Source organism: Procambarus clarkii, chromosome 34 (assembly GCF_040958095.1).
Source record: "Procambarus clarkii isolate CNS0578487 chromosome 34, FALCON_Pclarkii_2.0, whole genome shotgun sequence".
Classification (NCBI taxonomy): Eukaryota; Metazoa; Arthropoda; class Malacostraca; order Decapoda; family Cambaridae; genus Procambarus; species Procambarus clarkii.
The window spans coordinates 4,920,257-4,945,120 of record NC_091183.1 but is presented as its reverse complement, the minus strand read 5'-3'; the positions used below and the strand labels follow the sequence as shown (position 1 = coordinate 4,945,120).

Genomic DNA, 24,864 nt, shown 5'->3' with positions numbered 1-24,864 from the left:
CCGTTCTCTCACAGATGTTGAGCAACGATACAGTCAGACAGAGAAGGAAGCTCTTGCTCTTGTATGGGGCTGTGAACACTTCAATGTGTATCTGCTTGGTGCACCCTTCACCACGATAGTCACTGACCACAAACCGTTGGAGACCATCTTCAATAATCCAAAGTCCAAACCACCAGCTCGCATTGAGAGATGGGCTCTTCGTCTGCAACCATACAACTTTACGGTGAAATACAAGCCGGGTGCAGGCAATCCCGCTGATTACATCAGTCGACATCCTGCCAACAGTTTCACCATCACCAAGCATCAGCAAGTTGCCGAGGAATATGTACACTCTGTAACCTGTGATGCAGTCCCTAAGGCTCTTACTCTTGATGAAATCCGTACTGCAACCCTAGGGGACCCAACTCTGCAAGCAACAGTGGATGCATTGACTAAGAAAAAGTTTCCACGCATCCCACCCTCAGGAGTTGACCAAGATGCATTCAAAGCACTTGAACGCATCCAGACAGAATTAAGTGTTACGCAACAACGCGACACTGTGCTGCGAGGTACTCGTATCGTGATTCCAGCTGTTCTCCAGCAACGTGCTCTGAAGCTTGCACATCAAGGACACCAAGGTCTTGTTAGGACGAAACAGCTGCTACGAGAAAAGGTGTGGTTTCCTGGCATTGATCGTCAAGCAAAGGATATGCATGATGCCTGTGTCCCTTGCCAAGCTGCAGTGGATACTTCAAGACCAACACCTCTACAACCTTCACCACTACCTGCTGCACCATGGACGGAAGTATCAATGGACTTCTGCGGACCACTACCAACTGGAGAGTACTTGATGGTAGTCATTGATGATCACTCACGTTATCCAGAAGTAGAAATCATTAATTCCACATCTGCAAAGGCCGTCATCCCGAAACTTGACAAGATCTTTTCAAATTTTGGCATTCCTGAAGTTGTCAAGACGGACAATGGACCGCCATTCAATGGACAAGACTTTGTCAACTTTGCTGAGCATATTGGATTCAAACACCGCCGTGTGATGCCACTACATCCTCAAGCAAATGGAGAAGTTGAGAGATTCATGCAACCTCTCATGAAAGCGGTACGCTGTGCTCATGCCGAAGGACGATCCTGGAAACAAGCTATGTATGCTTTTCTCAGGAACTACCGTGCAACACCACATGGAACACTGGGCAAGTCGCCTGGCGAACTTTTATTTGGACGTCCTATGAGAATCGCACTACCCGTCATGCCAGCCGAGGTAACGGATAAACGTCTCGCTCAGAAGGATGCACTAGCCAAGGGCAAAATGAAAATTGCTCATGATCAACGTGCAAAGGAACAGTTCATAAAGGTTGGAGACACTGTTCTCGTTAAAAAGAAAAAAGAGGGAAAGTTAGATATGCCGTATGATACAAAACCATATAAAGTGATTAGTGTAAAAGGAACTATGGTAACAGCTAGTAATAGAGATCATAGTATAACACGTAATATGGCTTATTTCAAAGTGATTCCAACTAGTGTAGAAAATGATGAAGTGCAAAGTCGTGCAAAAGAAAAAGAAAAAAATAGTTATAACCCGACAAACAATTCATCAAGGGATGTTATTGCATTTAAGGACTCTCGTCCTAAACGTCATGTTAAACGCCCTACACGATTTGATGATTAATTGTGTTCCTATGTAATGAAAAGTATTTACTTATTATGCTAAACTAAATTTAATATTGTTTGAATAATGCAGATCTCTCATTCAATATTTTGTAACTTTGTATTACAGTTTCTTTCATGTTTAACATTGCATATGTATTTTTAACATTGAAATCCTTTGTGGAAAAGATTAAGTTGTTTAAATTCTTTGTGTGCTTAATTAATGTTAAATGTATGCAGTATCTCTTGATATGTTAATAACTTACTTTGTGTCAATAACTTTGCTTTGTGATACAAGCATGGTAGACATCCTGTATTCATTCTTTTTAAAGAAAAGGAGGGATGTCATGTTCACAGAAAATGGTACCATCCGTTTTCTATGTGCGGCGGCTGAGACGCCAGGGAGAGGAAGGTAAACAAGAGCGTACAGGACGCCCGCCAAGCTTGGTAGCTACTAGTCATGTAATCATATTAAGTATTAAAGTCAGTAACCAAGTCATGACTTTACATCAACCCTACAACCAAGACTTCCTCAGTAACACACAAACACCACAGGGCCCAGAGGCCAAGATGCGCAGAGAACAGCGAAGAGCCGCAACCGAACAACAAAGGAGCCACCCCTGGCTTGACCAACCAGGCAGCAACCCAAGGACCCCTCCAGAAAGCAGCAGACCCAAACAGAACCCGAGAAGAAAGAGACTGCATCAAACGAACCTATCACGAGGACCAAACAAGGCAGAAAAACACGGGCGCCGGAGGAGAGCCAGAAACTCCCCGACCCGCCCCTAGAGGTCAACACCAACAGAAGAATGAGACATGAAAGATAAAACAAAAACACACCAGAACCAAAACAAACAAACCGAGGAGAAGAAAGAAAATGACCACCCGGGCCAACGACCAGGATGGCACCGGAAGCGCAACAGCAGGCCGGAGGTGAAACAACGCCCAAGACAGCAAGTGGAACGGAGAAGAAGGAACAGCAACATCGAAAGTGACATCGTAAAAGCGGCCGGTCCGCCTGAGCCGGTAACCACCCCCCCCCCCTCCCCCAATATTGGGAGGGTAGGTTATGCTAATGAACAAGAGTACTAGTTAAGGACAGGGTTGTTAATTAATTTGATTTCAGCAGGAGTCTCTGTCCTTTCTGGCGGTCGATAGTAATTTTACCGACTAGCTTTTTTTTTTTGGTTTGTCTATCTTTCTAGGTAACCACCTCGGTCGATGACGGAATATGACACTTTTAATGTAAAGTGCTCACATGCCATTGTTCCCTGTTTCTCTGAGTGGACCAGGTTACCGGTATACATAAGAACTCCGGTAACTGATGACTACAAACTGTTGTAATCCACAAGTTAGTAGGAATTATTAGCTAGAGGATCATTACTACAACACTTAACGAATGATGATTGGAAGTACATGTAAGTAGTCAGACTATGGATCACATATCTAAGAAAGTTCAATGGATTAAGACCGAAGCTGTTTAGCCAAATTACTAATTCCTGGAAAGAGGAATTATTCTTCGTCAGGCTTCTAGGATCAAGGTTACCGCTCTAGGGATAAGGTTAATCGGATTATACCTTCCTTGAGAGGCGGGGTGAAATGTTTGAGGCCATGGCTGACTGGAGTCAGTCTGATTGTGGGATTTGAACTGGCAAGTCCTCTGGATCCCCGTTTGCGGCAGCAGCGAAGTGTAGCAGACAGCTATGCGAGAACCTGATGTGATCTTAGTGACGAAGTTAAGTCTGCAGTATGTGAGTATTGAATGAAAGACTAACCGGGTGTGGAGCATTGTAGTAATCATTCCGTATTAGGGACTTAGGCGGAAGTTACGAGTGTGGGTGGTGATCGCGGAGGTCAAGTGGTCTAAGGGTATTGGAAGTGTATTGACCTAATAGAGTATGTTAATATGTATTTATTTGTCAGAGTCTATTCTTTGTAATTAAATGACAAAACCCGACAGCCTTTAAATACCTTCCATATGTTCATTCATTGTGTTCAAGTACAAACCGAGTGGTACGCCTCAAGGGTCTGGTGTGTGTAGGTGTTACGAACCCGGATCCGACGTCCGAGCACGGAGCAGTGACGACCGCGCCATCTGTGGGTCCGCTCCCGAAACCCCCGCCAAACGGACGGCGACACCTGGTGAGGACGGCGAATACTGGCCACAAGGGCCAGTTTCCAGTCCTGTGCAGCTCACAACACCGCCGCTGCTGACCTCTGGTGAGGTTGTGCTCAGACACCAGCGCCATCTATGGAGTGGATAGGTGGGCGTTTGTGTCTGAGCCTGTAAGTGAGGTGCCTTAGTGTTGTCCCAGTTATTGATGACGTGTCTGCTTACAGAGTCGACCTGGGACTGCTGTGATGGAAGTTGAGTCAGTCTACCCAAGGCAGCCGTCTCCATACCTTGTGCTTTGCTGCAGCAGCTGTGAAGTCGTCCCCCAGAAGAACACTGTGGTGTTACCCTGCCAGTGGAGTGGCAGTAGAAGGATTACCCGGGACCGACTGCTGGAGACGATTATCCACTGGGGTATTGAGGACAGGAGAGTGATTTGTGGTATCACACGAGGCTCCTGTCCAGGGCGTTACCCTAATATCGCCCGTGGAGTGGCCTGACCAGCCTTGCTGATCCGGAACCTGCCAGCAGACCTGCTGGACGTGTGGTTGACGGCCTCCACGGCGGTGCCCCCAGTGGACCTGTGTTTTGGCTGACCTGTGGCCAGGGTAGGCTCAACTTCTCAGAAGAATTCGTCAATAGGCCACGAGGATCAAGAGCACCGAGGACTCAGCACCGAGAGTTTTGCACCAGAGTCTTCAGCAGAAGACAATTGTGTGACTAATTCCCCTGTATAGTGTTTATACCCCTTCCCCTGTGCACTCTTTTATATATTATTTATTTGGTGATGGTGACAATTATAGTCTTAAGTTCTTAACTTTCTTTCCCTTCCCCCTTTAAGTTTCTTGTGTCACGGATCACATCCCTTGAAAGCCACTACTGGCTTGGGGTCGGATACAACTTCCTCTAACAACATCAGAGTAAGAACCCCGTTGCGTCCAGAGAGGGCCGTAACATAATTGGCATCCCCAGCGGGATCCGTCCCCTTGTTAAGTACGTTTGACAGGGGTGGTGAAGTGCCGTAATCCCTGTATATAATTCCCCCTGTGTGTGACGATTGTGACGTTATACGTCCTGTGCGGTGCTCAAGAGTGACTAAGTGCAATATTGTGCAGTGCGGTGCTCGCTGTGACTAAGCGATTAAGTGCAATATTGACTAGTGCGGTGCTCAGTGATTCAGTGCAATATTGTAGAGCGAAGGGTTCGCTGTGATTAAGTGCAATATTGTGTAGTGCGGTGCCCGAAGTAATTACGTGCAATATTGGCAAGTGAGGCGCCAGGTGTGATAAAGTGCAATATTGGCGTAGAACAGTACTCGGGGCGTTAAGTGCTAACGTGAAAGCGGTGTGTTAAGTGCTAGTTGAGTGTTCCGTCTGTGAAAATGGCAGAAAAAGCTACCATCGATGATCTGGACGAGGTTCAGGCTTTTCTGAACAGAGAGGACTGTCTTGCCAGATTAAAATATCTGAGCAAACCGGAACTTGTGCTAGTGAGCGCCTTCCTGGAGATCAAGATCCGTGCCAGTGATTCCCGTGTGGAGATCTTGTCCAAGGTTCACCGGCACTTGAAGGCAGAGAAACAGGAAGGCGAGACTCCTAGTATAAGGGAAGGTGAGGAAATAGCTTCCACTGAACAGGAAGGTAAGAGCAGTGATATCGAAAGTGATGAGAGTGAATTAAATATAAGTGTGCTTACTGTAAAAATGCGTGAACTAGAGATCCATCGAGAAATAGAATGGAAGAAACTAGAAATCGCTAAAGAAAGGGAAGAGGAAGCGAGAAAGAGAGAAGATAAGAAATTAGAAATGGAAAGAGAAAGACAAGAAATGGAAAGAGAGAGATTACGAAAAGAATTAGAGATAAGGCGTTTCCCAGCAAACACAAATCATCTACACAACGTTCGCCTATCTCTTCCCATAGGTGTGGGAATGATTTGCATTGAGAATGGTGCAGGAGAGCCTTTGAGAAACTTTTACTCAAAAAATCCAAACACAAAGGTTTAATTATAAATTGTTTTTCTACAATTATTTTCTTCCAAATGTAAAACAAATAGTTTTTACATGTTTAAATATAAAATTTATGGTGTTTTTTTGTAAAATTCATTAATAAATTGTGAATGATATATATTGGCTGAGTGAAACCTTTAAAATCCATTTAGTTATAATATGAACAGAAAAAAGTAGTTTTCCAAATTTTCTAAAAATCGCTCTTTTTAACACAATTTGACTCCTTATGCATTCCACTAAACACTAATATCATGTTTAAATATATAATTTATGTATTATTCCCTAAGATAATTTATATAAATTTTAAAAGTTGCTGGAAAGTGGTGAGAACGAATCTGAAAACGTTTTGTTGTCTTATATTGGCGTGTTCTTATTAACTAGAGTGAGTAAGAGTGAGCGAGAGTGGGTAAGAGTGAGTAAGAGTGAATGAAGGTGAGTGAGAGTGCCAGAGAGTGTGTAAGTGTGAGTAAGAGTGAGTATAAGTAAGAGTGACTGAGAGTGAGTAAGAGTGACAGAGTGAGTAAGAGTGACAGAATGAGTAAGAGTGAGAGTAAAGTGATTGAGAGTAAGGGTGAGTATGAGAGTAAGAGTGATTGAGAGTTAGAGTGAGAGTAAGAGTGATTGAGAGTTAGTGAGAGTAAGAGTGATTGAGAGTAAGAGTGATTGAGAGTAAGAGTGATTGAGAGTAAGAGTGATTGAGAGTAAGAGTGATTGGGAGTAAGAGTGATTGAGAGTAAGAGTGATTGGGAGTAAGAGTGATTGGGAGTAGGAGTTAGAGTGAGAGTAGGAGTAAGAATGAGAATAAGAGTGATTGAGAGTAAGAGTGAGTAAGAGTAAGAATGAGAGTAAGAGTGATTGAGAGTAAGAGTGATTGAGAGTAAGAGTGATTGAGAGTAAGAGTGATTGGGAGTAAGAGTGATAGGGAGTAAGAGTAAGAGTGAGAGTAAGAATGAGAATAAGAGTGATTGAGAGTAAGAGTGATTGGGAGTAAGAGTAAGAGTAAGAATGAGAGTAGGAGTGATTGAGAGTAGGAGTGATTGGGAGTAGGAGTGATTGGGAGTAAGAGTGATTGAGAGTAAGAGTAATTGAGAGTAAGAGTATGAGAGTAAGAGTGAGAGAGTGAGTATGAATGGGTAAGGGTGACTGAGAGTGAGTAAGAATGACAGAGTAAGAGTGACAGAGAGTAAGAGTGACAGAGAGTAAGAGTGACAGAGAGTAAGAGTGAGAGAGAGTAAGAGTGACAGAGTAAGAGTGACAGAGAGTAAGAGTGACAGAGAGTAAGAGTGACAGAGAGTAAGAGTGACAGAGTAAGAGTGACAGAGTAAGAGTGACAGAGAGTAAGAGTGACAGAGTAAGAGTGACAGAGAGTAAGAGTGACAGAGAGTAAGAGTGACAGAGTAAGAGTGACAGAGAGTAAGAGTGACAGAGTAAGAGTGACAGAGAGTAAGAGTGACAGAGTAAGAGTGACAGAGAGTAAGAATGACAGAGAGTAAGAGTGACAGAGAGTAAGAGTGACAGAGAGTAAGAGTGACAGAGTAAGAGTGACAGAGTAAGAGTGACAGAGAGTAAGAGTGACAGAGAGTAAGAGTGACAGAGTAAGAGTGACAGAGAGTAAGAGTGACAGAGAGTAAGAGTGACAGAGTAAGAGTGACAGAGTGTAAGAGTGACAGAGTAAGAGTGACAGAGAGTAAGAGTGACAGAGAGTAAGAGTGACAGAGTAAGAGTGACAGAGAGTAAGAGTGACAGAGTAAGAGTGACAGAGTAAGAGTGACAGAGAGTAAGAGTGACAGAGAGTAAGAGTGACAGAGTAAGAGTGACAGAGAGTAAGAGTGACAGAGAGTAAGAGTGACAGAGAGTAAGAGTGACAGAGTAAGAGTGACAGAGTAAGAGTGACAGAGAGTAAGAGTGACAGAGTAAGAGTGACAGAGAGTAAGAGTGACAGAGAGTAAGAGTGACAGAGTAAGAGTGACAGAGAGTAAGAGTGACAGAGTAAGAGTGACAGAGAGTAAGAGTGACAGAGAGTAAGAATGACAGAGAGTAAGAGTGACAGAGAGTAAGAGTGACAGAGAGTAAGAGTGACAGAGAGTAAGAGTGACAGAGTAAGAGTGACAGAGTAAGAGTGACAGAGAGTAAGAGTGACAGAGAGTAAGAGTGACAGAGAGTAAGAGTGACAGAGTAAGAGTGACAGAGAGTAAGAGTGACAGAGTAAGAGTGACAGAGTGTAAGAGTGACAGAGTAAGAGTGACAGAGAGTAAGAGTGACAGAGAGTAAGAGTGACAGAGTAAGAGTGACAGAGAGTAAGAGTGACAGAGTAAGAGTGACAGAGTAAGAGTGACAGAGAGTAAGAGTGACAGAGAGTAAGAGTGACAGAGAGTAAGAGTGACAGAGAGTAAGAGTGACAGAGTAAGAGTGACAGAGAGTAAGAGTGACAGAGAGTAAGAGTGACAGAGAGTAAGAGTGACAGAGAGTAAGAGTGACAGAGTAAGAGTGACAGAGAGTAGGAGTGACAGAGTGTAAGAGTGACAGTAAGAGTGACAGAGAGTAAGAGTGACAGAGAGTAAGAGTGACAGAGAGTAAGAGTGACAGAGAGTAAGAGTGACAGAGTAAGAGTGACAGAGTAAGAGAGTGAGAGTGATTATGAGAGATTTAAGAGTGTGAGGTGTGTGAGTGTAGCAGGCCAGGGAGGCAGGATGTGTGGTCACAGGCGAGGCCTAGGCCTCGTGATCTCTAATGTTGGTTTTTATATATATGTGGGATTTTTTGTCCTGTTTCAAATTATAATTATTTAGCAGGAATGTAATAAGATATTGCACAGTATTAATGTGACAATAATATATGCATTATTTCCTTGATAATCAAACTTGTTGTTCAAAGATAATATACAATCTTTGAAGGAAACATTTTGAGAGCGCGAGCTGGCAACACTGGGCTGGTGGGTGAGAGAGACATATGGTTAGTTGTGCTGAGACCTTCAGTGGTGAAGGGTGTGTCCCAGCTGGCCGCCACCAGCCGCCACCCGCCGCCACCCGCCGCCACCCGCCGCCACCCGCCGCCACCCGCCGCCACCCGCCACCACCCGCCACCACCCGCCACCACCCGCCACCACCCACCACCAGCCGCCACCCACCACCAGCCGCCACCCGCCGCCACCCGCCACCCACCACCAGCCGCCACCCGCCGCCACCCGCCACCAGCCGCCACCTGCCACCACCCACCACCAGCCGCCACCCGCCGCCACCCGCCGCCACCCGCCACCACCCACCACCAGCCGCCACCCGCCACCACCCACCACCAGCCGCCACCCGCCACCAGCCACCGCCACCCACCACCGCCACTCACCACCCGCCGCCACCACCCACCACCAGCCGCCACCCGCCACCACCCACCACCAGCCGCCAGCCGCCACCCACCACCAGCCGCCACCCGCCGCCACCCGCCGCCACCCACCACCCGCCGCCACCCACCACCAGCCGCCACCCGCCGCCACCCACCACCAGCCGCCACCCGCCACCACCCACCACCAGCCGCCACCCGCCACCACCCACCACCAGCTGCCACCCGCCACCGCCCACCACCAGCCGCCACCGCCCACCACCAGCCGCCACCCGCCACCAGCCGCCACCCGCCACCGCCCACCACCAGCCGCCACCCGCCACCGCCACCCACCACCGCCACCCGCCACCCGCCACCACCCACCACCAGCCGCCACCACCCACCACCAGCCGCCACCACCCACCACCAGCCGCCACCCGCCACCAGCCACCGCCACCCGCCACCAGCCACCGCCACCCACCACCACCCGCCACCAGCCACCGCCACCCACCACCGCCACTCACCACCCGCCGCCACCACCCACCACCAGCCGCCACCCGCCACCCACCACCGCCACCCGCCGCCACCACCCACCACCACCACCCACCACCACCAGCCGCCGCCGCCACCACCACCCACCACCACCGCCGCCACCACCCATCACCGACGCCGCCACCACCACCCACCACCACCGCCGCCGCCACCACCCACCACAGCCGCCGCCGACACCACCGCCACCACCCACCACAGCCGGCACCACCACCCACCACCACCACCACCACCACCCACCACCGCCGCCACCACCAGCCGCCACAAGCCGCCACCGCCCGCCACCGCCCGCCACCAGCCGCCATCACCACCACCACCACCACCAGCCGCCATCACCGCCACCAGCTGCCACCACCACCAGCCGCCACCACCACCACCACCAGCCGCCATCACCGCCACTAGCTGCCACCACCACCAGCCGCCATCACCGCCACCAGCTGCCACCACCACCAGCCGCCACCACCGCCACCACCACCTGCCACCAGCCGCCACCACCGCCCGCTATCAGCAGTCACCGCCCGTTGCCACAGTCGCCACCGCAAGCCGCCACCGCCAGCCGCCACCAGCCCCCCCCACCGCCGATCGTCACCACCCACCACAGCCGCCGCCGCCCGCCACCGCCCGCCACCACCCACCACAGCCGCCACCACCCACCACCACCCGCCGCCACCACCCACCACCACCCGCCGCCACCACCCACCACCACCCGCCGCCACCACCCACCACCACCAGCCGCCGCCGCCACCCACCACCCGCCGCCGCCGCCACCACCACCCACCACCACCGCCACCACCACCCACCACCACCGCCGCCACCACCCACCACCACCAGCCGCCGCCGCCACCACCACCACCCACCACCACCGCCGCCACCACCAGCCGCCGCCACCGCCACCACCACCCACCACCACCGCCGCCACCACCCACCACCGCCAGCCGCCACGACTCATCACAGACCCCGCCACCGCCCGCCAGACACAGCCGCCAGTGTCCGCCACCGCCGCCACTGTCCGCCACCGCCGCCATTGTCCGCCACCGCCGTCACTGTCCGCCACCGCCGCCACTGTCCGCCACCGCCACCACTGTCCGCCCGCCGCCACCACTGTCCGCCCGCCGCCACCACTGTCCGCCCGCCGCCACCACTGTCCGCCCGCCGCCACCACTGTCCGCCCGCCGCCACCACTGTCCGCCCGCCGCCTCCACTGTCCGCCCGCCGCCTCCACTGTCCGCCCGCCGCCGCCACTGTCCGCCCGCCGCCACCACTGTCCGCCCGCCGCCGCCACTGTCCGCCCGCCGCCGCCACTGTCCGCCCGCCGCCTCCACTGTCCGCCCGCCGCCTCCACTGTCCGCCCGCCGCCTCCACTGTCCGCCCACCGCCTCCACTGTCCGCCCGCCGCCTCCACTGTCCGCCCGCCGCCTCCACTGTCCGCCCGCCGCCGCCACTGTTCGCCCGCCGCCGCCACTGTCCGCCCGCCGCCGCCACTGTCCGCCCGCCGCCGCCACTGTCCGCCCGCCGCCACTGTCCACCACCGCCGCCACGGTCCGCCCGCCGCCACTATCCGCCACAGCCGCCACTGTCCGCCCGCCGCCACTGTCCTCCCGCCGCCACTGTCCGCCCGCCGCCACTATCCGCCACCGCCGCCACTGTCCGCCCGCCGCCACTGTCCGCCCGCCGCCACTATCCGCCACCGCCGCCACTGTCCGCCCGACGCCACTGTCCGCCCGCCGCCACTGTCCGCCCGCCGCCACTGTCCGCCCGCCGCCACTGTCCGCCCGCCGCCACTGTCCGCCACCGCCGCCACTGTCCGCCACCGCCGCCACTGTCCGCCCGCCGCCACTGTCCGCCACCGCCGCTACTGTCCGCCCGCCGCCACTGTCCGCCCGCCGCCACTGTCCGCCCGCCGCCACTGTCCGCCACCGCCGCCACTGTCCGCCACCGCCGCCACTGTCCGCCCGCCGCCACTGTCCGCCACCGCCGCCACTGTCCGCCACCGTCCGCCCGCCGCCACTGTCCGCCACCGCCGCTACTGTCCGCCCGCCGCCACTGTCCGCCCGCCGCCGCCACTGTCCGCCCGCCGCCACTGTCCGCCCGCCGCCACTATCCGCCACCGCCGCCACTGTCCGCCACAGCCGCCACTCTCTGCCGTACAGCCTCCCCTCTCTCCGTTAGTAAATAATTATAATTGTTAGTAAATAATAAAAGAAATATAAATTATTAGATTTTTTTTACCCTTAAATTGGTTTTAATATTTAAATTGAAAATAATAATATAATATGAAATATAATAAAAATAATATAATATAAAATATAATTTAATTTCAAGAAATTTGACTTTAAACACAAAGATGTAAAAAGGGTTCAGATTATTGGCTCAAACCTTTCATAAGAGATTCATATTGGTATATGAATGGATTATGAATGACTCATGTTAGGAGTGTAAAGTTGCCACAACATCTCAAATTAGTGTTAGATACATATGTCTTGGTTATAAGTTTTGGAAACCTATTTAAGTCCACACACAATATCGTATCTGATACGATAAAACAAACGTTTCCAATACTTTCAAATACTTTCCAGATATGTTGTGGCAACCTAAAATTGTTTGCTGGGTTAGAATTAGAAAGAGAAGAGAAACGAGAGAGAGAAGAGAGAGAAAGAGAAGAAAGAAGAGAAGAGAGACGAGAGAGAGAACAGTGAGAGAGAGAAGAAAACGAAAGACAGAGACAACATGAACTAGAAGTATTGCGACTAGGCGGTGGTCGGAGGCCAACAACGGAAACCAGTAGTTTCGATCCGGTAAGAAACATCAAAATGGTCCCCAAATTACATGAGAAGGAAGTGTCAAAGTTCTTTGCAGCCTTCGAGAAAGTCGCTGCCTCTTTGGAGTGGCCAAGGGAGAATTGGGCCATCATGATACAGTCAGTCTTGACTGGGAAGGCCCAAATCGCCTACTCTACGTTATCCCTTGACGACTCCGGCGATTACGACAAGGTGAAGAAGGTTGTGCTCATGGCGTACCAATTGGTACCTGAGGCTTACAGGCAAAAGTTCAGAAACCTGAAGAAAACCTCAGAGCACACTTTCACCGAATTCGCCACCATCAAGGAGCGACTTTTTCAGGAATGGTGTGCCTCTCAGAAGGTGGAGACCAAGGAAGACCTCGAGCAGCTTATACTGCTAGAGGACTTCAAGGATTGTTTGTCTGGAGACCTGAAGACGTACTTGGAGGAGCAGCAGGTGGAGACCTTGAGTGCGGCAGCCACCATGGCTGAAGAGTATATCCTGACGCATAGGCCTTCTGCTAAGTACGTCCCGAGGAATTACCAGCGCCGGTTTGACAGACCTCAGGACGAAGAAGAGACCCCCGTCCCACGAAGCGCTAAGAAGACGCCCCCAAGTAGCCCTCAAAGGACTAGTCCTAGCAGTCCGAAACACCGGAGTCTGAGGAGGAATATGGTGTGCTGGACTTGTGGGCAGAAAGGGCATGTAGCTGCTATGTGCTGAGGCAGAAGAGGTGGCGGCGCACGAAGGGAGGTGATGTTGATGAGCTGTGGAACATCACCAGCAGGAAACCAGTCTACGACTACGCAGGAAGAACCCAGATTGTTTTCCCCTCACACTTCAGGCGGGTATGTATCGAGTGATCATACTAGTAGATCAGTTGTAGTGCTCAAAGATAGTGGAGCAGCCCAGTCCCTGATCGTGAAGAGCTCGTTACCCGAGGGAGTAAGTGTGGATGGGAGACAAAAGGTTGTCCTGGTTGGGTTTCCTAGGACGCAGTACATCGCCCCCTTAGTGACGGTACATCTCGACTCGCCTTACTTCAGCGGCACATGTGCGTTGGCAGTAGTCGATACCCTCCCTGTGGCTGGGATTGACGTGGTACTAGCCAACGACTTGGTGACAGATTGGAGCATCAATCTTCCCAAGGTTGCGGACGAGTCTACCGGAACAGCACGGTCTGAGGTAACAGGCAATGGTAATATCCAGGTAAAGGCAGACCCGGATTCAAACAGGTTTAATTTGTCCTCTCACCCGCAGATCGACAGAGTTCTAGCAGAGTCTCCTGATTCTTCTCTCGACAAGGAACATGAGGTTACGATGGCAGAAGTACCTGAGCAAGAAGAGAGGCCTTGTGTGCAGGCACCCACGGATACCAACGAGTCTGGAGCGAAGGCGGATGTGTACTCGCGGTATGGCATTGTACAGCGTTCATTGAACCAGCCAGAGATTCCCCAGACGTCAGAGGTATGTGAGGTGTGTTCGAAAGGTCTAGTGCCCTCTTTGGTCCAAACCAGGCTAGTGGATATAGCCGGTTATGGACATGACAGGCTCGGGAAGCTTATCCCTCGATTGGCCCCATGTTTCTTAGCGATATTTTGTTTTATTCTCGTGTGTGGTCTCGGTAAGGATCAGTGGACGACCCGAAGGATGATGGCTCCCTTGAACATCGGGAAGAAATCCCAGGGATTAGAGACGTGCACTATGAGTGTTGCAGTCGAAGAAGGGACCTAGAAGGTGATGGTTGATACAGGAGGTACGAGATATGATAATGTGAGTGACTGTTTCCGACAGGTTGGCACCCCCCGCGTGACTGCTGAGCCTCAATGCAGCGTTATGTGGAACGTTGGTCGACCTGACGATGGCAGAGCGAATGCCATCTGCGACGTACGAACAGCCCTGTTGAAACTAGGTGTAAGCCTAGTAGAGGTGTATGCAGTAAGTATTGACTTACCCACTGTCGCTATCACTCTGAATTATCAGACCCCTGTATTCCAGGTTCCTGTCTCCCTGAAGGACCATCGGACCGGTACCAGAAATGCCGTCTGTGATCAGCCATCATCGGTGCCACGACACAGAGAAGTGTCGAGTCGCCCCCAGATCGTGACTACACCGATTCTTACTCGAGAGAGGTGAGATGATGCCCCTGCTTGACATCGCAGTGGAGACGTGGAAGATTACGCCAGGCAGGACATTGCCTTACATCTGCAAGTTTCCTTTGTGCGAGAGTTCCCCAGTGGTACGGTTCTGTGGACAAGACAGCCTCGCCATTCCAGTTCATAGAGTAAGTGAATCCATTTGGAGTTGTGTCGCCGTACTAATTTGGTTTGTGTTTCTTTTTATAGAACCCCAAACCAAATTCTTTTTGGCGGGGAGGTGTTACGAACCCGGATCCGACGTCCAAGCACGGAGCAGTGACGACCGCGCCATCTGTGGGTCAGCTCCCGAAACCCCCGCCAAACGGACGACGACACCTGGTGAGGACGGCGAATACTGGCCACAAGGGCCAGTTTCCAGTCCTGTGCAGCTCACAACACCGCCGCTGCTGACCTCTGGTGAGGTGGTGCTCAGACACCAGCGCCATCTATAGAGTGGATAGGTGGGCGTTTGTGTCTGAGCCTGTAAGTGAGGTGCCTTAGTGTGTCCCAGTTATTGATGACGTGTCTGCTTACAGAGTCGACCTGGGACTGCTGTGATGGAAGTTGAGTCAGTCTACCCAAGGCAGCCGTCTCCATACCTTGTGCTTTGCTGCAGCAGCTGTGAAGTCGTCCCCCAGAAGAACACTGTGGTGTTACCCTGCCAGTGGAGTGGCAGTAGAAGGATTACCCGGGACCGACTGCTGGAGACGATTATCCACTGGGGTATTGAGGACAGGAGAGTGATTTGTGGTATCACACGAGGCTCCTGTCTAGGGCGTTACCCTAATATCGCCCGTGGAGTGGCCTGACCAGCCTTGCTGATCCGGAACCTGCCAGCAGACCTGCTGGACGTGTGGTTGACGGCCTCCACGGCGGTGCCCCCAGTGGACCTGTGTTTTGGCTGACCTGTGGCCAGGGTAGGCTCAACTTCTCAGAAGAATTCGTCAAGAGGCCACGAGAATCAAGAGCACCGAGGACTCAGCACCGAGAGTTTTGCACCAGAGTCTTCAGCAGAAGACAATTGTGTGACTAATTCCCCTGTATAGTGTTTATACCCCTTCCCCTGTGCACTCTTTTATATATTATTTATTTGGTGATGGTGACAATTATAGTCTTAAGTTCTTAACTTTCTTTCCCTTCCCCCTTTAAGTTTCTTGCGTCACGGATCACATCCCTTGAAAGCCACTACTGGCTTGGGGTCGGATACAACTTCATCTAACAACATCAGAGTAAGAACCCCGTTGCGTCCCGAGAGGGCCGTAACAGTAGGAGTATAGGTGGTAGTAACGGTTGCTGAGGCAAGGTGTTATGTGTTGTGTATTCGCTGTGTTCGGAATGAACCGGGGTTCAGCGTCACGACAAAACTAGTAACTCACATCAGCTCAGATAGCTTCAGGGAGCCGACAAGGCTTTCCCAGAAAATCACAAAACATTGAATATAAATTCAAAGAGCCACAGAAATCAAAATATGTCTGTTTTTGTGTCTAATAACACAAAAACACGAAACCATTCCAATATTGTACTTTATATTCTTCTGCCCCCCCCCCCCCTCGCACTCCTTCCCAACAAAGTTGACTTTATAATAATTTTATTTACAAGAAGGTACAATGGGTTTGTGAGTTTACATAAGATTGGTATTTTTACATTCTTCCAAATCCACTAACATGCATACTGTTTTGGGCAGGTACTTAATTTAACAAGTCATATATTAAAGTTTATTTGATATCACATATTAAAGTAAAACTCGGGTACAGAAAGCGACAATGTGTTAAAGAACATAAGCAGTGGAAATGAGAATGGAAAACATGTGGTTAAACACAGAATGTGTGATGAGTATAGTAATGAGGAAGGAAATGATAGGTTTGGAATAAGAAACGAGTGAGTGAATAAAAACAGATGATTTTCCACCCGTAGAATTATAAACCCATGGAACCCCCTATCTACCGAAGCCGTAAATGCCAAAACAATTGAATTTTTAAATCCAGCTTGAAAAAATCATCAGGACAAGTGTGGGGACCTTTGAAAAGCTGCCAGCATCCTATTCTTGGTGAGCCCACTCTAGTGTGTTAGTGGTGTACCCATTCTGGTAAATTCAGGAAATACAGTGTGGTGGGGAGGGTGACGTGCGATACACTTAAGTGGTATGGACATTGGTAGCATGACAAAGCATCATTTAACAAGATGCATAATGGTGATATAAGGGGACTAATGGTGAAATAAGGGGACAATATAATTGAGGCACATGACCAGTGTTTGGGGTAAGGCAGAGCAGAACAATACATGAAAGAAAGGGAGAGATGTTAGGACATCATGACTATAGATATTGATGCACAAATTAAGTGGTACTGCTTTGAAATATTCTAAAAATAATTTGCACAAAGTAAGAGTGGGATGTTTCACATAAAATATATACTGGTATTATAAAAGTCTCTTTTCTTACCACTACAATACATGATAGCATCAGCCTCAGCAGAGGACCCATCTCCAAACACAAAACCATTTTCCAAGGCAGACACCACACCACGAACTTGACGAACATTGGGTGGCAACTCTGATGTTACTGGTGTTGGAAGGTTGTGTGACAGTATCACCTGAAAATCACAAATAATTTTTAGATTATTTATTATTATTTGGTATAAGAGTAATTAATAAAGAATGATTATGATTGCATTGGCACCATGCTGTGGTGAAGAGCAGCATGGAAATAAGGCATACAGTGAGGAATATACATGTCTTACTACAACTTGACAACTACAATACTTGTAATAATGTTGCTATAACAGTTGCAGCTGCAACCACCAGCATGGCAACGACAATAGCTGCTACTATTTCTACAAGCACACAAAGCAGTAGTGTCATGTATTGCATATATACTGTGTCTGACCTGTAACAGTTATCTATAGGCTTTCTACAACTGTGGCATGACTAGAAACAAAACTTTCTAGGTGAAAACTTGATTCAGAAGGAGTTGACAATAGCTTGCAATTTCTGTTCTGGAAAGATTTGTAATATTTTCTGGAAAAGGGTTAAAAAGTGTATGGACCTCTGATCCTCACACAATGTTCTCTAATTGTACTTGTGGTCATCTTATACTTCACTGGGTCTATTCTATACTTCTGATCTTATCTTTCACTATGGTAAGATATTTTATTGTGTAGATTTGAGACTGGACCTCTGAGTATCATCAATTAAAATATTATTTTACAAACTCACTCATCTCTGCCCAGAGGGGCCAGTACAACTGGCAAGAGAGACCAGGAACTAAGACTGAGTCAGCCACATGGAAGACTACAAATTCTACACCAAACCTACTGTCTAGTGAAAAAACCCAGCTTTGAATGTAATGAAACACCATTTTCTGGGTGAGACCCGGAGGCTCCCCGGAGCTTACTAGGCTGATATGCAAATGTCAGACTTGGCATCAGTCATGTGTATGGAGTTCTGTGGGCCTACCGGGGACCACGAGCCAGAACCTGGTCCCCTCAGAGAGGCAAGGGGAGCAATGACCTATAGAAACCACCGTGTGGTTTGAAGCATTCTATGTCTGCCATCGACGGGTCAGGCACCCAGAAAGGTAAGCATCCCAAAACAAACCCTTATTCTGGTGAAATTATTGCTACCAAAAGCCGAACAAGTGATAGAACTCCCCTAAAAGAAACGAGCAAACGATCATGACGTCACACGTCGCCGCGACGCTGTCTGCACAGCTCCCCCCTCCCTGGGAGTGGAAATGGGGAGCCCCAGACCTCTTACGCCGGCTATCCACCCGTCAGTTCTGAGGCTGGATGTCAAAACACACACAAAAAAACGCCAACCAGGGGGAAGGAGGGATGCCAGGGAGCCTCTGGGTCTCACCCAGAAAATGGCGTTTCATTACATTCAACGCTGGTTTTCTGGGGGGAGCCCCTTCGGGTCCCCGGAGCTAACTACCTACAGAGGAAAAACTTTGGGACGTACCCCGGGAGGCGGTCGTTGCTCACTCCACAACTCTAAAGTCTAGACAATTGGCTGCAACCGCCGACACAAAATGACACAGGCCCGACTAGGCCCAGGGACGTGCACGAGGTAACGAGCAGCCAGGACCCTGTTCGACCACCAAAAGCCCCGTGCCCAAATGCCAGCCCAGGACACGGTGCCAAAGACGGCAGCAAGAGCAGCTAACTTACATACGTCATGGGTACGGGGATAGACCGCAGGCTGGCTAGCCTGAAGAACTCTGCGGACAACCTGGGAGACCCGCACCCGCGATCAGGGAAGAAGGGGAACCGGATCAACCTAAAGCGCGTCAAAGGACACAGAATTCATGGCGTGCAATAACAGCGAAGAGCCGTCACCGGACACAAAACACGATGCACCCCGGCCCAACCAATTAAGCATCAACTACCCAGGGACCCCTACGGAAAGCAGCAGTCCCATTCTTCGTCTTCGTCAGAAAAGAAGGAGACTGCTGCAAACGAACAAAACCAACACGAAGACCGAAAGAGCAGAAACCCCTGCGCCAGAGGAGAGCATGAAGCTCCCCAACCCGACCCCCAGAGCCCAATGCCAACAGAAAAAGAGCCCTGGAAAACAATCCTGAACCGAAGGGGCCACACCAAACCAAGGAGAAGAAAAGAGCACTCTGTCCAATGACCAGGACGCCTCAGGCGGCGCAAGAGCAGGTTGGAGGTGAAACAATGCACGAGACAGCTTGCTAAACGGCACAGAAGTAACATCAATACCGAAAGCAAGTGAAAGCGGCTCTGCCAGCGCCGCAGGATACGAGGCGACAGTATGGGGCAAGAGGACGGCCCCAAACCTCCAAAAGAGAAGGACAAGACAACGCCAACAAACGCAGCAACCGCAGAAGGAAAAGAAAGAACCACCAAAAACCCCACACCGCTGCCAAGAAGGAGCACGCAAGTGGGACACCATCACCGAAGCCACCCGACTACCAACAGAAGGTGAGAGACTCGAGGCAGAACCGAACCAGCCCCGCCATGGCCAATCGAGCCCAAGAAGAGGCGGAACCGCAGGAAGATCCCGGGTGCGACCACGGAGCCAGCAGAGCTGGAAACCCAAGCCGGCAAAGGAGGAGATGGAACGTTCGCCATACAGAAAAATATCCCAACGCCCGCAAGCCCACCAGGAGATCGGAGACGAAAGTCCCGACACGCGATTCTAGAGAAGAGAAACCGAGAGACTGTGAACATGCCAACAGGTCGGGTAAGCCAGGAAACCAGGAACCCAAACTTGGTAATAGGAGAGCCAAAAGGCACAAACAAAACACAACCATGTAATTACCTAAGTGTAGTTACAGGATGAGAGCTACGCTCGTGGTGTTCCGTCTTCCCAGCACTCTATCATATAACGCTTTGAAACTACTGACGGTTTTGGCCTCCACCACCTTCTCACCTAACTTGTTCCAACTGTCTACCACTCCGTTTGCGAAAGTGAATTGTCTTATATTTCTTTGGCATCTTTGTTTAATTAGTTTAAATCTATGACCACTTGTTCTTGAAGTTCCAGGTCTCAGGAAATCTTCCCTGTCGGTTTTATCAATTCCTGTTACTATTTTGTATGTAGTGATCATATCACCTCTTTTTTCTGTCTTCTAGTTTTGGCATATTTAATGCCTCTAACCTCTCCTCGTAGCTCTTGCCCTTCAGTTCTAGGAGCCACTTAGTAGCATGTCTTTGCACCTTTTCCAGTTTGTTGATGTGCTTCTTAAGATATGGGCACCACACAACCGCTGCATATTCTAGCTTTGGCCTAACGAAAGTCGTGAACAATTTCTTTAGTATTTCACCATCCATATATTTAAAAGCAATTCTGAAGTTAGAAAGCGTGGCATAGGCTCCTCGCACAACGTTCTTTATGTGGTATTCAGGAGATAGAAAACTATCTAGAACCACCCCTAGATCTATATCAGAATTCTTTAAGGATTTCTCACATAATTTATAGGTTGTGTGGGGTCTATGTTCACCTATTCCATAACATGGCCTTTATTACATGCCCGTGCCACCTCTTGGGTGGCCTAATCTTTATCAATCAATCATCTTCCTCTTCACACAGGGAAATAGCAGTTAGGTTATATAGACTACGTCTAGGTTACAGATGCAACTGGGAGATTTGTGAACCCCGACAGAGAGAGTGCATCTTCTGCCAAACTGTCACAGAAAAGCCATTACTTCACTATCTTCTGGAATGTGAAGCAACCAATGACCTTAGAAGAGCTTTAAGAGTTCCTGAATCATGCAGTGGCCACCCTGAAGCCATCAACACAGCCACTCACCTGGTCAACAAAGGTGTCCAGCAGCTGGACACCCTCATAAAGACCGTGAAGCAGTATCCTCCCCCACGATAACAGCTTGATGGTTAAATGCAACCTCAGAATACTGAGAAAAAAAAATTGTACCACTTACGGGCTATTCATGCCCGTGCCACCTCTTGGGTGGCTTAATCTTTATCAATCAATCAATCAATTCCTCTTCACACGGCACCGCTCTTGTGCCAGGTAAGTCCACTACGGGCTCACCATAGCCCATGCTATTTGCCCCGCTCCTGTGCCAGGTAAGTAGACTTACGGGCTCACCATAGCCCGTGCTATTTGCCCCGCTCCTGTGCCAGCTAAGTTACGGGCTCACCATAGCCCGTGCTACTTGGAACCTCTCTACTTGGAACCTGTTCCGAATAGCTGAATCTATAACAACAACAACATTCCTCTTCACAATCGACTTGACAATGGTCCAGGACGGACCGAAACGTCGTCGTCCCTTCACCTTCTAAAGTCTGCTCAACTTACTTTAGCCACGTTATTGTGACTCATCGCCTGCATACTCAACTATGTTATGCCATTTGGCATATACTTTTACTTATAGTCAATAAGCATAATTGGTGTTCTGCGGAATTTTGCCTTATCTTGTTACTTGGCTTTAAGTATACTTTTAATAAAGGTTACTCTGGTTATTCCCATTATAAATTTGCTTTAACTGTACTTACTGTATCTACTCAACTATGTTATAGAATTTGTCTATAACATAGACAAATATGTTTGTCTATGTTAGACAAACATATTTGTCTTATAGCCATCAAACATATTTTGTGTTACTGCAGAACTTTACATCTTTATAATCTGAAATTTTAATAAGTCCCCCATACTGGCTTGCGTCTTTCTCCCCGAACAGAAAAAAGCCATTAAAAAGCAATGACATTGATTCTTCCCTTAAAACATTAAATAAATCAAACTGAGCTTAAAAACGGCTGAAAGAACGTTTTACGAAAACTTTAATGATCACTCACTTGAGGTTTTTATACGTGCTGGAATGAATGGGCAGACCGTGTTCATCGGTTCCCGTCTGAGGGGAGTACACCCAAGTCCCTCCGACCTCTGTTGCTTTTTCCCACACCACTGGCAGCATGTCACCCGCGGCCAGGATGTGGCGGGCGGCACACAGCCCTGCGGCGCCTCCTCCTATAACTCCCACAACCTTCATTATCCTGCAATTGCATTCATGATCACTCACATATATATATATATATATATATATATATATATATATATATATATATATATATATATATATATATATATATATATATATATATATATATATATATAACTGAAAAGATACATATATATATATATATATATATATATATATATATATATATATGACAATGTCAGACCACGGAGGAAAAAAGAAACAGGAAATTTCCTTAAGTACTTTCGTATATTAAATACACCTTCTGAAGATGTATTTAATATACGAAAGTACTTAAGGAAATTTCCTGTTTCATTTTTCCTCCGTGGTCTGACATTGTCACATTCTTAATCACGTGTTTATTTTCGTGATATACACACACACATATATATATATATATATATATATATATATATATATATATATATATATATATATATATATATATATATATCCCACCATGACCAGGGCTCCCACGCTGGGCGCTCCTACAGTGTGTATGTCTCCCACCATGACCAGGGCTCCCACGCTGGGCGCTCCCACAGTGTGTATATCTCCCACCACGACCAGGGGACGCACCATGTCAGACTAGAAATATATATATATATATATATATATATATATATATATATATATATATATATATATATATATATATATATATATATATATATATATATATATATATATATATGCCTATACTTGCATAAACCACAAGTGAAGATAAACAATCTTTGGACAACACCCACCAGTGGGACTCGAACCCAGAAAGCACAACTACCTTCCAGTAGCTGGCATAACTAGTATGCTTTAACCCACTACGCCATCAGACCTTACAAAAGAAGTAGATAGTTCGAGATATATATATCTCAAACATCTCTACCTCCCGAAGGCACCAGATGAGTGAGGGGTCAGTCTGCAATTTTCGTCAAGCCACTGTCAATGTGAGAGAACTCGTGTCCAGCTTATAAGCCTATACTTGCATAAACCACAAGTGAAGATAAACAATCTTTGGACAACACCCACCAGTGGGACTCGAACCCAGAAAGCACAACTACCTTCCAGTAGCTGGCATAACTAGTATGCTTTAACCCACTACGCCATCAGACCTTACAAAAGAAGTAGATAGTTCGAGATATATATATCTCAAACATCTCTACCTCCCGAAGGCACCAGATGAGTGAGGGGTCAGTCTGCAATTTTCGTCAAGCCACTGTCAATGTGAGAGAACTCGTGTCCAGCTTATAAGCCTATACTTGCATAAACCACAAGGTTAAAGGTTAAAGTGGGTTAAAGCATACTAGTTATGCCAGCTACTGGAAGGTAGTTGTGCTTTCTGGGTTCGAGTCCCACTGGTGGGTGTTGTCCAAAGATTGTATATATATATATATATATATATATATATATATATATATATATATATATATATATATATATATATATATAATATATATATATTAGTATATTTTGGTAGCAGTCTTTCCTGTAGACATATATTATTAAATATGACCGAAAAAGTAAGATTAATAATTCTAACACGAATTTTCTCAATCTTTCGTACATTACGCTTCACTGTTGGAGGTAAATCAAAAATCAATTCTCCAAAATTAATTTTTATTTCTAGTCTGACGCGACACGGGCGCGTTTCGTAAAACTTATTACATTTTCAAAGACTTTAGTTCACAAATACACAACTGAATAGAACTTACGCATCTCCGATTTTATATCTACATTTGAGTGAGGTGGAAGGGGTGATGTGGCATTAACACAAGACAGAACAAAATGTGGTATTAATAGGGTATTAATTTCATCAACACAAGACAGAACAAGGGTATTAATAGGGTATTAATTTCATCAACACAAGACAGAACACGAAACAATGGATATTGAATAGAAGTGTTTGTAGAAAGCCTATTGGTCCATATTTCTTGATGCTTCTATATTGGAGCGGAGTCTTGAGGTGGGTAGAATATAGTTGTGCAATAATTGGCTGTTGATTGCTGGTGTTGACTTCTTGATGTGTAGTGCCTCGCAAACGTCAAGCCGCCTGCTATCGCTGTATCTATCGATGATTTCTGTGTTGTTTACTAGGATTTCTCTGGCGATGGTTTGGTTGTGGGAAGAGATTATATGTTCCTTAATGGAGCCCTGTTGCTTATGCATCGTTAAACGCCTAGAAAGAGATGTTGTTGTCTTGCCTATATACTGGTTTTTTTGGAGCTTACAGTCCCCAAGTGGGCATTTGAAGGCATAGACGACGTTAGTCTCTTTTAAAGCGTTCTGTTTTGTGTCTGGAGAGTTTCTAATGAGTAGGCTGGCCCTTTTTCTGGTTTTATAGTAAATCGTCAGTTGTATCCTCTGATTTTTGTCTGTAGGGATAACGTTTCTATTAACAATATCTTTCAGGATCCTTTCCTCCGTTTTATGAGCTGTGGAAAAGAAGTTCCTGTAAAATAGTCTAATAGGGGGTATAGGTGTTGTGTTAGTTGTCTGTTCAGAGGTTGCATGGCTTTTCACTTTCCTTCTTATGATGTCTTCGACGAAACCATTGGAGAAGCCGTTATTGACTAGGACCTGCCTTACCCTACAGAGTTCTTCTCAGAATGGAAGCAAGTCGACGAAGAACTCTGTAGGGTAAGGCAGGTCCTAGTCAATAACGGCTTCTCCAATGGTTTCGTCGAAGACATCATAAGAAGGAAAGTGAAAAGCCATGCAACCTCTGAACAGACAACTAACACAACACCTATACCCCCTATTAGACTATTTTACAGGAACTTCTTTTCCACAGCTCATAAAACGGAGGAAAGGATCCTGAAAGATATTGTTAATAGAAACGTTATCCCTACAGACAAAAATCAGAGGA

The 24,864-nt window shown here is 48.1% G+C and overlaps 1 protein-coding gene across 1 annotated transcript in view; it reads right to left on the bottom strand.

The window, feature by feature from the left end:
• Positions 1–17,343, bottom strand: part of LOC138370923 (uncharacterized) — a 39,829-nt gene extending 22,486 nt beyond the window's left edge. The window contains exons 1-2 of the mRNA XM_069335586.1: positions 17,299–17,343; positions 16,979–17,129 (exon numbers count right to left, since the gene is read on the bottom strand). Coding sequence (XP_069191687.1) covers positions 16,979–17,129; positions 17,299–17,343 — 196 coding nt within the window. The remainder of the gene's footprint in view (positions 1–16,978; positions 17,130–17,298) is intronic.
• Positions 17,344–24,864: the final 7,521 nt, after the last annotated feature.